The sequence below is a fragment of the Zootermopsis nevadensis genome, unplaced genomic scaffold (assembly GCF_977971745.1).
Source record: "Zootermopsis nevadensis isolate Lab colony 2312 unplaced genomic scaffold, Znev_1.0 Znev_ptg000007l, whole genome shotgun sequence".
Classification (NCBI taxonomy): Eukaryota; Metazoa; Arthropoda; class Insecta; order Blattodea; family Termopsidae; genus Zootermopsis; species Zootermopsis nevadensis.
In genome coordinates, this window is record NW_028259139.1 from 12,577,498 (window position 1) to 12,593,573 (window position 16,076).

Consider the following 16,076-nt stretch of genomic DNA (forward strand, 5'->3'; position numbering starts at 1 on the left):
TCTGAAACCAATTGCTGAACGTGCATAAAATAGCTCCAGTCACTTTGTATCGCGCCTTCTCTGTGTCCTGCAGCATTTAACAACGACTAATTTTAAAAAAAACGTTGTCGTGAAAGAGAAAATAAGACTTACAAGTTTGGAAGGAAATTTATTCATTCAGGTTGCGAAACGATTTCATAGAGTGTCGTCTTATAGTAATTGTTATCATCAATTAGACACAAGCGGTTAATAAAAAGGCAACTACATAAATAAACACCACACAAGGCTATACATAATCATCATTCATATTTTAATCTAAAGACGTTTCTCAAGTCTTGTGATCAGTTGGTTCCGAAGGATAGTAATATTTCTGCAAACGCTGCTGTGTTTCAGGGCGTGACCCCTGGGAGGAGGCTGCACCCTTTCTCCCCGATGAGTGGTGCTGTGGACACCTCTCTAGCGTGGTACTGTTACTACCCGCGGATTGCGTCCCTGCCCCATGTGAGGACCAGCCAAAACAAGATGCGTGAGAAAGACTCCAGCCCTCGCAAGATGCTGCTCTCCTCAAGTGGACACAGCTCGCCGAAGCAGGCCGCAGTGTACCCCCTGTCCATCAGGGTACCTCAAGACAACGAGCCGCAGTACAACGCAGCTGATGAGATGCCGTTTGATCTGTCCCGCAACACGCGGTCCGCAGGCCCACACATGTCTCCGGCTGGAAGGCCACCTCCAGGGCCGGTCGATGAGAAAGAAGACGACCAACCACTGGATCTCCGAGTGGAGCACAAGAAGCTGTCGCTGGTCATGGCGCGCAGAAGGGTCGCTGACGAGAACCAGAACGTGATACTGCGCTCCCCATCGCCGCCCTTCGACAAGGGGTCGCAGGAATATAACAGAAGGGATGACGACAAAGAAGATGGAGCAACGCAGGCGACACCTCCCGGCACCAACAACATGAAACCCTCGTCTCCTAGCGTAAAACCATACCCCGTTTTATTCTCGCACCAACCTCTCCACCCCATGATGCTCGAGGCAATGTACAGGGCCGGGAAAGATGGTCAAAGATTACCAATCTCTTACCCAGTCAGTCCCCCGGGTTACCCTCAACCCCCACGACCCTATCCGTTCCTCAACACTAACTTGCTCAACGGACATCAGTCCCCTGGCGTCCCACCTCCACCACCACCACCATTCGACGTCTTACGCACCCACCATCAACACCCAGCTCTTCAGAAACAATACCATCATCAGGATCCTCAGCCCAACGGCAGCGCGCCTAGCTCTGGAGGCGGCAAACTCAAGGACCGATACGCATGCAAATTCTGTGGCAAAGTTTTTCCCAGGTCTGCCAACCTCACGCGTCACCTGCGTACGCACACCGGGGAACAACCGTACAAGTGCAAATACTGCGAGCGGTCCTTCAGCATCTCGTCCAACCTGCAGCGTCACGTCCGTAACATTCATAACAAGGAGAAGCCATTCAAGTGTCCACTGTGTGAGAGATGCTTTGGCCAGCAGACAAACCTGGACCGACACCTCAAGAAGCACGAGGCAGACGGCCCCACTATCCTGGACGACCGCAGGAGCCCGTCTATGCCTCAGGTACGCTCAGCATTCTCTCTGACACAGAGCGTCATGGGCGACGAGTCGTACTTCGAAGAAATACGTTCCTTCATGGGGAAAGTGACAACAGATGGAAGAATGGTCAGTTCCCTAAATCCGCATCACAGAACGTCCATCCCCCCAGCAGGCTACCACCTGAACCACCTGCCACACCGGAGTATGAGTACAGAACCCTTAGTAAGACCGTGTAACTCTCCCCAACCAACAGACACTCAAAATAGGGAACTCCATCAAGACAGAAAAAGAAAACGGTCTTTTTCTAGTGACAAAGACAACTTTTCGTCCCGGTCATCTTCCTGTTCTTTGGCTGGCTCCTCACTGTCTCCGCCACGCACTGCCTCACCCCCCGCACCCCCCGCTCCTCACCAGCTGCCACCAACACCAGAAGCACCGACCAGCCCCGAGGAAGAGTCTTCCTCCCCTACCAACAACACCTGAGGAACACTTTCCATTTTAACTTTCGCGTGTCTGATTCCTTCTTGGTTAGCACTTTGAAGAAATCGAGAGCAGACCCTGGGGCGATGTGGTAAAACTGGCAGGGCGTGGCGAAAGTATAACGAGAAGCTTCTGGTGTCACCATGCCACGGACCAGGAAGAGGTGAAGCCGCTCACCTCCGTAGCAAACTACAGCCAGCAAATTATCTTCAGATTCTGCGGGATGTTTGTATTTTATGAACAGATCTATTCGTAATCTAGTTATTAAGCAAATATGTAATTTCATGGCGTTGGAAGCAATAACTGTTATGGCTGATACCTTCTAAGGCCGATCTCATTCAAGGTTATGAATGCAAGGACTGACTAAAAATTCAGACTAATAAATCACGAAAGTCGATCAACAGTTCATAAATATTAAAACATTAAACGATTACCAAATTACTGGCATCAGAACCACAGGCCTGAAACAAGAGCTCCATCAGAGACTTAAATGACTATGGGCTGGACGGCCGTGGTCCTAATCCCAGTAGGGACAATGATTTTTCTCGTCATCGTCGTTTATGGGACCAGCACAGTGTCACTGAATAGGTAACGGGGTGGGGAGAATGTCATTCTCTCTAGATAAACTTTGCGAAGCTCACTAGCACTGATGCTATGAAAGCGTGGAGCTATACCTCCATTTTTTTGTCGTTTATTATTGAAACATTCCCTGCAAGCCATTCAATAACGAATACGAAGCGGAACTTCAAATTAGCACCTTAAATCAGTTACAAACTGACCTTCTGTAACTGTGTACCCCAACTCATAAATTCGTTGTTATAAAAGTTTAAGAAAAGGGTCGAAGGCAGAGCTTCTGACATCCAGCTTCTTTGCTTACGTTTTTTCTTTTCAATCTCCCTTCATACTCAGTGTACATCAGTGAAATTCGCGTTCTTGTGTTTGCTATTACCTGAATGTCCTCCCTCAATTCCTCCACTCCGAAGAATAAATAATAATCACTGCTGGCCTGCATAAATTAACTCACACTTGCAGTTCGTGAGATGTTTACCCAGACACGCCATTTATGGAACCCGTAGTGCGGAGTGAGGCGTGGTGCCAACGCAGCGAATAGCTGAACCCGTCCAGAGAAATTAGTTCTATTAGTGTCTAAGTGTAACACACGTAGGATACTGACACCTGCGCAAACTGCCTGATCCACAAACAATACTTTAAAATTAATCTTGTCGAGTAAGGATTTATAAATACATATTCTGAGTAACTTACTAGAAGTGAAACTGATTTGCGTAAAAACCTTTCGAATTCGTGAAGGTCGCAGTCAGTGTTTGATACATGAAAAAGGGCTTTATCTGCATCATCACAAACGTCTGATCATCATTTTGTTCGCCCAGCCTCCTGGTTTAACAGTAAATATGGCCGAAGCGTGAAGGTATCCGCTGGGTAAATCGCAGGGTCTTCAAACTGAAGAAATGTTAAGGTTTCCGCGTCCATTTTGTATAGCAGCTAGGGTGCTACCACTGTGTTTTGGATATAGAATATTTGTTTTGCATTCGACAAGATCCATGTTAAATCCGTAATTTATCTCTGTAATGTCACTTTTCTTGTAATTTAAATTATTTCTATCTGAGATGTGAGGTTTTCACGGAAGTAAATATGCAGATGATTGTCTTGCGGAATGTATCTGCAGTACTGAATAAATTGACATGTTTCAAAAGGTGCTAACAGCATCTGCCATCAGGAAGATGGTGAAAGAGGTATTAAGAACCTCTGAAACGTCAGACATTTTCTTATCCAGTAAACACGACGTAGAATCACACAAAACAGTAATACTCAGGGTCCATATTTGTTTAAGTTTTCCAACGTAACTCGGTAGGTTATTAGCATGGGCGTACATACTGTTTCAGCAATAATTAATGTGTCACTCATTACACACCGTTTACAAAAATATACAAGACTTGGAAAGGCATTCGAACCCGCGATCCACATATATAGAAAATGGCGTAAAATCGTGAGCTGTGACCGGGACCTTAACATGTTAACGCTCTATTAAGAAAAGTTTTAAAAAATTGTATGACCTCTCCTGTCTGTCGGTGAATTGTGGTATGAAGTGGCTTTGGAATGCACGAAGACAACTGAAGCAGAACAAATATACGTAAGACAATCCAGTTCCCGTCAAAGGACTTCTGCTAACAAGCGTAATAAGTTAACTCACCGCTTCGTCGTACTACGATCCAATCACGTTTTCACTTTCAAACGGAACCAGATTTGTAAATAGAAATTTAAAAAAAAAAATACGAATATACATAATTGTTTAATACACACGACGAAACTCGATCACTGGAGGAAGATATAAGGAGAACAGTGTTACAGTTTTCCAGCAACACTTTCAATACATCTCTCTCACTTTAACCATATCTGGTCTCTTAAATAACAAATCAAAATGACGGAGAAAGTTTCACCTGTAGAGAGCCTTGCTGAAAAAGTAAAAACTAGAACAACTCTGCGCCCTTCTCTCGCTGTTGGTACTGGAGCAGACAAATGCAGCTACTGTATGTCGCATGCTGTGTGTTAGCAAACACTTCACAAACCTGCTCAAACAACGGACAACACAGTTAGTAGGGGCTCTTCACCTGTTGAAGGAAACAGTTTTACTCACGACAAGAAAGAAGCCTTTAAGGCCAGTCTTAACGTGCATACAGTACAATGGAAGTAGCTGCATCGTGTGTCATGTTAAAACAGCGAAATTTCGTCATATTTCCTAGTTGCATTCGCACGTTAATACATGGAAATTAATAAACTTTACATAAATTTTACAACAACAAAAATGTCGGAACTTTCGCTGAGCAGTGGGGGGGGGGGGGGGGTGAAATTCACTGTGCTGACATCTACCGATGAATAAAGAAAACGAAAGTACATTAAGTCAGCGAAAAATAAAAACAATTTAATATGGAAAAAGAAACATGATTTAGGAACGAATAAGAAAGAAATGAAAAATAATGTTATTTGAAAAACAAAGCAACAATACACCTTTCTGAAAGAATCCTGTTAAAGATATATAACCACTGTAACTCCAGGGAGAAGCAGATGAACAGAAATCTGAACGGAACACCTGCCTTCGTGTGAAAGCCCTCGGACCACCGTAGTTGTACGTCTGGTTTATCACATTCGCATTTTTATAGAGCTCGTCACGTCTTTCCGTGTCAAGGTTCGACTACGACTCAAACAGCTGTCTGCCGACAGGCTGCTGAGAAGAATATTTGGACCAAAGGAAGAGACAGTGCCAGGAGACTGAAGTTTAATTATTTGTACTAATCACCAGATATTATTAATGTGTTCACACCATGGAGTAAGAGATAGGAGGGCGACGTAAATGGGACAGGTGAAAAAGGCATGTACGGTTTTTCCAGAGAACCTGAAGGAAAGAGACCACTTGGAAAAACGTAGTAGTAGATGTAAGGGTATTAAACAAACTGGACCGGAGGATGCAGGAAGGATTCCTGAGATTCAGGAATAATACAAGTTACGGCATCTTGTAATGCATAAATACGGAAAGATTCTATACAAACTGACCAACTGTTAGGTTCTTCTGAAAGACACTAGACTGCACAGTTAGCAATTTGAAAAGACGTTATATGAAGTACTTGAATAAGCCATTCTGAAAGGGAACTCATCTGAACAAAATCACGGATACAACGAAACGAATATCAATATTTTCATAACACTTAAGTAAAAATGTATTTAGTCATCAACTAAAATGTTGATCTTTAAGAGGTTAAAGGGACATATAAGGATAACGAGACCAAATCTAGGGGCACTGGACGGTGTTCAGAAAACTGCAAGGAGGCGGAAACCGAGAATTTTTGTTTCACGGGCGGCGTTACAATCCAAAATAACAATGCCATCCTTACCGCCTTGAGAACCTCACATCTTGCACATATAAAACGGACATTAACAATGGAATGTAACAGTAACGAAACATCCGTTTGTAACTTCATTTAGCTCTTAAAATTTATTCAACATTTGTGGCCCTTCTAAGTCTGTTTGGACAACTCTTGTATTGCGTGAGCTCTGAAAATAAAGTCCCGCTGCGTGTGTAAAGGTCACCAACTTGATATTACATTCGAGAATGTACTTCACTTGACGCTAGAAGACGAGGTAATGTATTTTAACGCGTACGGTGATACCTTAGGCAGAACTATTAAACACGTCCTCCGTTCAATATACAATGTTTTGTCAAGACGAACAAATTGATCGCCTCGCTTATTACAACTTGTCGAATACGAAGGAGTATAAAAAAAAACACGTAGAAGTTCGACCTTCCAAAGCGAGTAACTCGAAATGGCGTGCGATCATCACATTTATATTTCGAATTTCCGCGAACATGCGCAGTGGACTGCAAACGTACTCTTCCATTCCTTACCCTTGAAACCGCTCAGTCATTGTAAAAGTTTTTTTTTCTGTCTGTAGTTCTTACTTAATTATTTAAAGCACTGTGTATTTTGCCTAAAGCGTATTCGTGAGTTTCGTATGGTTCTGAGAACAAACAGTGATTAGTTCCTTAAACAGCGTTAACTAGTTTATCTTTGTAATGGTATAGCGTTATGTTTTCTTTGCGGTACGGACTAAATTCTTAAATATGATATCGACTAGATTCGTGTTTCAAAGATTTAAATAAAAAAATACATTAAAGTGGACGTCACAGATTATCCGTGGCAAGCAGTCCTATTTTCCTGGATTAATTTATATTTTAATAAGTTTACACTACAAAAAAAGCTGCTGAATATAAAAATCAAATCAAATAAAACAAAGACGAATCCCTCGTGACAGCAAGGAAGAGTGGATGATGGGCTTATAGTTACAAACAAATAGAAATATCTGTCAGGAAACTATAGTCATCACAAGTTTTTCTCTAGAAACTGCTCTCTGCCACATTCATAAAAAGGATAACAAAACACGATTAAAAAGGTGTACTGTTTGGAGTACACTGAAATTCCAAAGGTGTTCTTAATACCGCAACACGGGCGGTGACGTCAGTAGGTTACTTTGTTGATAACCACGACTCAGAGCAAACATTGCACTTAGATCGCTCTTACTCGAAAGGAATAACAAAGGCAACAATGGTATCTAAGGTCACTGTCGTAACAATGTACCTCAATAATGACCTCGGTTTTACCCTGTTGCAAAATAATTTGTTTCAACAATGACATTTATTTTCAATTTTGCTATAATGTTCTGCAATGACGACGTTGGGTCATGTGGGATGCATAGTTCCTAGGCAAGACGAGACGGACAGATTGACAGACAGACATGGAGAAGCTCATAAGATGTTCTTCGCTCACTCTAGAGCATGAAGAACGCCTATAAAGCTTAAAGTTGCACATTTCCATGTCTTGTTCACTCGGCCTCTTTAGTAATCTGACGGAATGACATAATAGTTTCTAAATGGGTTTCCTAATAAAGTCGAAAAGATAATTGTCCAAGAATCGGGGTACCTGTCATGTTCAATGTTTTAATTAGTTTTATATAATAATAATGATGATAATAATAATGTGTTCCTATTACATTTATGTATAAGTGCAATTTCACAAAGTTACCTTAGACTTGAAACAACCGCATTGTTTTTAGGTTTAATGGACTTCTTATCAAAACTGGAAATAGAAATTAATTCTTTGTAAACTATAATAATGGGCGCTATTCTTATAACAAAATTTTTCAATCATTAATATTTCCAGAATCAGAATCTGAAGGTATGTTTCTCGTGAACATTACCTGTGTGTTTAACAGAGCTCAGAGCTCGAATGACTTTGTACCGGATAAAAGACAGGAAACTAGCTCTAAGAATATATTTTTTTAAATGTACAATTAATATATTATCTTTGTTATGTCATGTTTACATTCGGCCTATAGCTGAGATGAATGTGTGTGTGTGTGTGTGAATGTAGAGTGAAGTAGAACGTAGAAATACTTTCCAAATGTTAGTCTTATGACGAGCTGTTGAAAGCAGCTAAAGTGGCTTAAGTGCTCCTTCGTAAGCTCTTTACATATTTTATTTTCTAGTACATTTAATTATTAGCTTAAGTAATTTGTCACTAGATTCTGTAACCATTGCTTGAAGAATAGAGCCCAACGAAAGAAAACTTAAAATAAGATACACAGTTTGTAAGACCAGTGGTTGACATCGCTTACAAACAGAGAATACAACGGAAACAAAGGAAAGGAGTCTAGCATTATTGTCAAATGATTGCAGAAAGTTTCATTTTAAGTCGTCTCTCCCTGCATACTTCTACGCTGTTGCAATATAGCGTGATCATTGTAGACGGGCTAACCTAGAAGTCACATTTAACGATGATGCCAAAGTTGAATAAACAACTTACCAACTTATTCATGTGTGTTTTCGTATTAGTAAAAAAATTCTCTGGTGTGTATCACACAGTTGGCAATGCTTTTAGTACCATATCTGCTCTCTCGGTTGAAGATTCCAGGGTGTTCTTAAGTTACCAAATTATATTTAGTCTCACCCTGGTTGACGTAAAACAAAATGTGAACAGATTCTATTGAATTTTTGTTGTGCTCATAGCAAGATAGCTTAGAATGTTTCATTTTTAACTTACAAGTTATATTTATACTTGATACAAATTACATTGTAATTGCAATATTAGATGCAGTTTTCCAATAATGTATTAGAATTTAAAATTATTTTTATTAGTAATAACATTAAGACACCTTGATGTTCATTCATTTTATGTTTAAAGAATTAGTAGTAGTCTGAAGAATATTTCTAACACTAATACTAATAACAATAACAATAATAATAACAAACATGGTTACCACAATATGGCACCTGCAGTTTTGCAATTGCAAGGAAGTGCTAAACACTGCACTAGTCATAAGAGAAACTTAAATAAAAGGGGGAAACCATGAGTTTTGTGTACATAACAAAAACTTTCGAATATTTAATTTATCCATAGCATTTTATAAACATGTATGTATTGTTTGGTGATTACCAGCTACGTATTAATTGTATATAATGTAATATTGGTGAAATGAGTGTTACATACCGAAAATACAAGTAGAATAGCTATGTAAATTGACAAACTGTAATGAAAGACAAGATATATGAAACTGCCTACATGAAAAACGTTTGACTTGCTGTTTTACTTAAATCCTTACACTCTTGACAGGTTTTTTCCTATGAAATGTGGGGCAGCTGTTAGTCTTAGAGGAGCATTAAAGTTTCTATGCCAATATATTCACTTAGCCTAATGTCAATATGATATGTTGGAAACGATTACATGGGTGGGACATGTAACACGCACGTAATAGCAAATTAATATAAAATTTTGTTCCGAATTGTGAAAAGTAAGAAACTACTTGACAGACCTAAATGCAGAAGGAAAGAATATATTAAAATGCATGTACGAGAAATTTAGTATAGAGATATGTGGGCTGGAATCAGCTGCTTCATGAGAGAGACCAGTGGTGGACTCGTGTTAACACGGTAATGAACCTTTGGGATCCATATAAGGCGAGTAACTTCTTGATTGGCTGAGTGAATATAGGTTTTTCAGGGGAAATTTGTATCGAGTAGTTAGTGATGTTGAAAACAAACATTTTACCACATGTTTTGTCTGGTAGTGAAACATGGGGAGAATACAGATTATAAACAAAGTGGCACGGGAAATATTTGGATGTGGGAGATGTGACGATGGTAAAAAAAACGGAGAAACAGGCGGCCAGTAGGAGTCACTTTGTATTCTCAGGGTAATACAATTCCCATTCGGAATACGGGCACAGCATGACATGTTCAGTTGTCCACCGGAAGCTTGCGTCATTCAGATTTAAGACTGTTCACCTCTAAGACACAGTCCACCCGGTCTTCAGTTCCGTTCCTCTGACGTTGTCCTGGTAACCTTCAGTCTGGAAATATTTTCGCTGACATTGTCTACAAACATCCCTAATGAACAGGTTTTAATTTTCGACGTCAAATAACTGGAACATTTACAGTTGTTGTCCATGAAATTCCTACGCGGCAAATTTTAGTCATGAAATCGAAGATTTAAAACGACAAGAGTTGTTACATACATATTCAACATATGCCCTGAAGAAGGCGGTGATAGGTTTCTCCGAAATGCTGGTAATTACCTACAAGTCTACATGGCGTCAATCCCAGAAGACCACAGGAGATATTTACATTGACGTACGTCAGAACCTCAAATAACATTCAGAACAGACTGGCAACAGTTTTCCTTTGCTGATCGTAAGTTCGTTTCATGCTAATGCTTTCGCGTTTTACCTATAATACCAGCCACGCGGTTAACTGGAAACTTTGTAGTAAGTTAAGTACAATGCAATACGCCATTTAATAATTTAGTAAAGTTATTAGCAACACGATCAGAGTTCAAGTCCAGGGGATAACATTTAGAATTTTCTCTCATTTTACATGTCATCGGGTCAACTTTTAATCCTGACTAATATTAAAGATCGTGTTAATGTTATCTGAAAACCCTATTAACTTTAATGGATAAAGGAGTAATTGCTCAGTGATAAAATTTGTCTTCGTTTGCTCTAAATCTACGAGTGCATTCCATTTAGGCCTGTTTTTGTTCATGTGGTCCCGTTCTTCTATTTTTAACATTTGACGTTGTTATTGTTGATTGCACTGTTGTCCTCTTTTCTAGTCTATACATCTGTTCAAAGTGTTCACAGCTCGGTCCGACCACGAATAAATAATGAACAAAACTAGTATAATACCGGTTCGCCAAGACCGACGGATAGCAGCGGATACTGCCTCTCTCTTGGTCTGCGGATAGAGTCTTAGCAAACACGGGAAGCAAATTAAGGTGGGGTTATGATTCGAGGTCGCCATATTAGACTTGTAGACATGCGTGTTCTCTTTACAGCTGAACAAGCCTAAAGGTACTTACTCGTTGCTGTGGCCACACACTGGTCCATGCAAAAACACGCGCATAAACTGTGTTTACAAGAAGGGCTTAAACATAATTCAGTCCACGTGGGTGTGAAACGTGGTTTCTCCGTTTGAGAGAAAAAAAGAGACCGGGGACTTTTGAATACAAACCGATGACGATACAAGGACGCAAGTGTGATAAGTGACAGAGACAGAAAATTGGGTATTGCGTATCGGTTATTTTTTAATTACTTTTGTCACAGTTACTGCAACAAGAGAGATATGCAGGAAACATAGCAAACATGGAGATTTCGTTTAACGGACACAATTACAAACGGATGAGGTCACTTTTGAGGCTAACTTGTAGTTGGCACGCTAATATCAAAATAGGTTTTAATAGCATTGCTTGTGAAAGAATAAACTAGACAGAATTGGCTCAGGATGTTGTGAAAACGCGGTATTTTATTGTTATGGCTGTTATGAACATTGTGGTGTCGAAAGAAAGAACAAGATCTTGATCAGTTAAAGAAGTACGAAGTTCAGAAATGAAATTCTTACAGCGATATGTAAAGACTCTGTTCAGTATCACAATGTGGACTTGTACGTGGTTACCACTGTTTCGAAGGAATGTGTGGCCTCCATCTTCAGGCTTACGGCCTCAAAACCGACAAGACCACAACAAAGTATTAAGTTATTAATTAACACTTTTCCAATAAGGAGTTTATTTGGTTAATTACTTCGTCAGACACAAAAATGTATTCTGACCTATGGCAGATGTTTTTAGATTTTTTTATGATTTTGGATAGGGATCGATTCCCGCCAGGGACAAAGATTTTTCAGTTATCGCAACATTGAGACCCACCATTCGACGGCCCACGTAGCCTCATAACCAGTGACTACAGAAGCTACGTCTGCCGGAGCTGACAAATTCAATACTGTCCAGATCTATAATTCGTGGGGTAACTCCACGTCACCCTACGCACGATGCTTAAACACAGGGGAAACTTCATTCTGCCATTTATTTCTAAGCTCACTGCCCCACGTTGTATTTCAGCACCTACCGTCTAGACAACGTGGAGTTTTCTTCCGGGGGCTTCCCCGGTTTCTCCGTGGCATCCCAACAATTACTCCATTCACACACAGAAGAAGGCAATGGCAAACCACTTCTGGATCATCTGCCAAGAACGTATATGAACAGGTCCCAGTCCGAGAAAAGGATGGAAGGATCCTGTTCATATGGACCTGTCGTCAGACAGAACACTAAATAAAAAATAAATACCATGTGAATAGGGTGCAATTAGATGCAATGAGCAAACAGAGCACATGTAATTACAATACCAGCTGTAGCTTTTTATCATATAAAGCCTTCTTCATAGCTAAATGAGCGTCGTTTTAGATGTAATGTAAAGGTGATTTAAAAGCACGGACACTACTAATGTAGCAGGGTTCACTTTATAACATTGACATAAATGTCATTGTGGTACATTATTTTTACAGAGGCTTTAAAATATCACTAAATTTGCTCACTATTTTTTTTATTTTCATCAGATAATTATTCTTCTTTCCTCTAGAACGCCATCACTAGGCCTAAGAAAAATATTGCAACTGTCTGATATTCAGCATCTGTCTACAGACATTTGTCACTAGAAAGTGAAATAAAACAGAAAATTTCTCTCGCAATTTAATATACCGGTAGTGGCAAAGCGTAGAGTTTCATTTTCAGGTTTAAACATTTTATTATTGCTTCAATCGTAGATTATTTAACCCTCCAAATCAAAATTAATCCACAAGTACCAGCTGCTTGAATAATCAGTAACACTGCGTTTTGTATTTGTGGGTTTCTTACGATTCTCAGGGGGGAAAAACAATGATTACTTTGTTAAACATAGTTAAAACTTTGAACCTTACAATGTTGAAGTGAAGAATTTTCTTTGCAGTAGGGGCTAAATTCTTAGGTATTATTTAGACGAGTTTCGACTAGACTACTGAGGCTTCCAATTCAGCAGGGACAGTAATTTAAGTCCATATTGACTTTGTGGTAACCAGAGTGTGGGATGTTCTTTATCCTGAGATTAAGCTACCAGAACGTGAGACTCACCTCAATCCAATACCAAAGTTAAGAATGGGTGTAGCTTTAACACCTGGATGGAGTTTAGTTTATGCACAAAGTAAATTTCGTAGCAACGATTCTAGTGCGAGAAAATTTTCTGCATCTCTCACAAGGCATAAACGCACTTACATAAATTCACACCAAAATAGGACATCTTAGTGAGAGATCATGTTTATGGATTAATCAGGAAAAAAAACATCTTATTGGCATAAACATCATTACGACAAAAATGACTATGACGTAATCAGTTTCATTACTTTCAAACCATTCTGCGCCGATTATAGTCGCATACATGGGAAGGAAGGTGTCTTCCCTAGGGCGACTCGCCTTCCGGGAGGTGGATGAAAGTGTATAATTGGCACGTAGCTGAAATGTCAATCAGGAACGAATAAGCAAATGGACTCTGATCTATAGCGGTCAAGTTACATTTGCTTCCAAAATGGAAAGTAGGGTAAAACATATGGACAATCTGTTTCTTCCTCCCCTACAGGCCCAGGGACGGTATGAACCAATGATCTAAAAGTTGCATTTGTTGGAGTCGTTGCAAAACTACTAAAACGTGGGGCCTGCAGAAACTGGTGACCAAGTGCAGTAACTATGGAGAGATTACTCAGTAAAGCAACACAACACGCGCATCATTCTGTCTGCTCTACTTAAGACAATTACTCTAAATTAAAAGTTAATTAAAGTCTCTCGCGGTTTGGTTTTGGCAACGAAATATCCCGTCCCGTCTTGTCATAATTGCATCATCCAATTAGGTATGACACAAAGAAATGATTAAATGGTAGTACTTAAGCAACCATTTGGCATCACACTCAAATATGGAGATAATTGTACAAGTTTAATCTTCTTGCAGCAATTTATTTCAGTGTCCACTAACTCCATATGAGCTATCCCCCTTTTTACTTTGTTTCCATTCCTGTTATCTTCTTTTTGACTTTTTATTCTTCTCTACTTAAAACCTTCCATACCGCGCAGTGTATTAATATATAAAAATCATGCATACAAACAAAACTGCTTACACATTAAATAAAACTTTGTGCGAAACGTGTTTCGACCTCAAGAGGTCATCATCAGTGGCAAAAACATTCATTCAATAGTCTGTATATTAGAATCATACAATTCATGAAAGGGTGGTTTATTATAAAGCACTGTAAAATGTCGCAATTTATAAAACCATATTTCGTGTAATACTACACTGAACGTTTAATCGCACATGAGTTGGTGTATTATCTAAATTGAATCGTTCAAGAAATGTATGATTTAATAGACAGACTAATGAATTAAAGTTTTGCCACCTCTTGAGTTCGAAACGCGTTTGGTACAAAATATCTTCTCTACTTGTATTTCTGCCTTAATTTTCTTTTCTTTAGACGTCTTATGTTGCTTTCAGTTTTGTTATGTTTTTAATTCGTCTATCTGTCATTTTTCGAGTGCCTTGTGGAAAAGTGACAGAGAATACGCTGATAGTAAGCCACTACGCTGAATATGTAAAAACAGTAAGATTTGAGGTTCTCACGGAGATGAGTCTTCTGGGTTGTTGAGCCATATAGTCTGGTAGACGTCTGACGAGGTTTCAAAGATGCGGGCTGCTTCCATCATCAGGGTGATGAGTAATTCGTGTGCGTCTACCATACTACCTGGCACAATAACCCAGAAAACAGTTATCTACAGGTAAGTGCAGAATTTAAACTGAATTCAGGCCGCACTTTGTTACATAAGCAAACACAGTTCTCATCCGGTTTTCTGATTTAAATTTGTGATTTAAATTTTGATACGATTACAATAAACGTATTTAATGATACATTATCCATGAGCGACAACCTACAAGCATTCTCAAGTAGTTTCTCGTGTAAACTTAACTGTTGTTTATGACGTCAAAAGAAGAGACAGGTTAAGCCTTTCTCTCTTCAGATGTTAATATAAAAATTATCCACAAAGTTGCTTCTGCCTTTTGTTTCGTGCAAGGAAACAGCTTATTTATCACGGTCCTCCTTGTGTTCCAAGTAACAATTCCAACAAATTGAGGAGGATTTGTCTATCTGTCCGCCACAGAACGATCAAGAAGGCACAGACACGCCTGGAAAGAGACACAGAAACCAGTCAGGGCAGTCTTTTGGAAAAAAATGTAAAATCTATACCTGAAGCTTCGTCATAGACACGTGCCATTTCATTGGACAAAATATCGGGATGCTTAAGACAAATACGGGTTACTTAAAGAGGGTGTATGAACTGCGAGGTTTAGTGCCCAAAATATTTCACTTATGTAGAACCAATCGGAAAATGATTTAAATAAAATTGTTATGGCCGATTTAAAAATAATATTCTTTTCCCTCGTTGACCTCATCGAACTAACAGATTTCAGGAGATACATTAGCGACCCGGAACGCGGGTCGAGAACTGAAGGGTTAGACCCTTCATCTGACGCGATCAGCAGGAATATTTGTACCAAAAGCATAGAATTAAAGTTGTAAGTGAGAATCAGAGAGTGGCTCGGGTGGTTGGAAATTATCCGCCTTTCCGGGGGTAGCTACCCTATCAATATTGTGTGACCAAGGACTAAAAAAGCCGGGATCTATCCCCGGCAGTGGCAAACGATTTCTCTTCTAGCCTCTGCACCCACACCAGCTCCTATCCAATGAGTTCAGGGGGTCCTTTACTCGGGTGCTACGCTCGGCCGGGAGCGACGCTGACCACTCACCCCATCTAATGCTGAGGTCAAGAACAAGTGGAGCTATAAATCCTTTCCTCCCCAAACACTTCCGAGGCGTGTAGCGGGAAAGCATTACTTTTTACGTATTAAAGTGCGATACATTTTCGAGAAGCTCCACAATTTCCAAACGAGTTCTGTGCGAATTTGCACCTCACGTTGATTTGTATATCAGTCATTGCATATGTAAATGTTACTGACAGCTAGTCAAGGGTAAATCCACTGTGTTACAAGCAACTTTCGTGTTGTAGTGAAATTCACGTCCTTAATTGAAAGGGAGTACTAATAGAATGGACAATATTAAAATCGGGGAAATT

The 16,076-nt window shown here is 39.9% G+C and overlaps 1 protein-coding gene and 1 long non-coding RNA gene across 6 annotated transcripts in view; one reads left to right on the top strand and one right to left on the bottom strand.

Moving 5' to 3' along the window:
- The window catches only part of LOC110828937 (uncharacterized), a 64,202-nt gene extending 55,026 nt beyond the window's left edge, over positions 1–9,176 (top strand). For all 3 annotated transcript variants that reach the window (XM_022062151.2, XM_022062150.2, XM_022062152.2), the window contains exon 2: positions 373–9,176. In XM_022062151.2, the coding sequence (XP_021917843.1) occupies positions 412–2,040 (1,629 nt within the window). In that variant the 5' untranslated portion in view covers positions 373–411 and the 3' untranslated portion in view covers positions 2,041–9,176. The remainder of the gene's footprint in view (positions 1–372) is intronic.
- The window catches only part of LOC110828938 (uncharacterized), a 240,966-nt gene that overhangs the window by 80,579 nt on the left and 144,311 nt on the right, over positions 1–16,076 (bottom strand). The gene's annotated exons all lie outside the window — the stretch shown is intronic.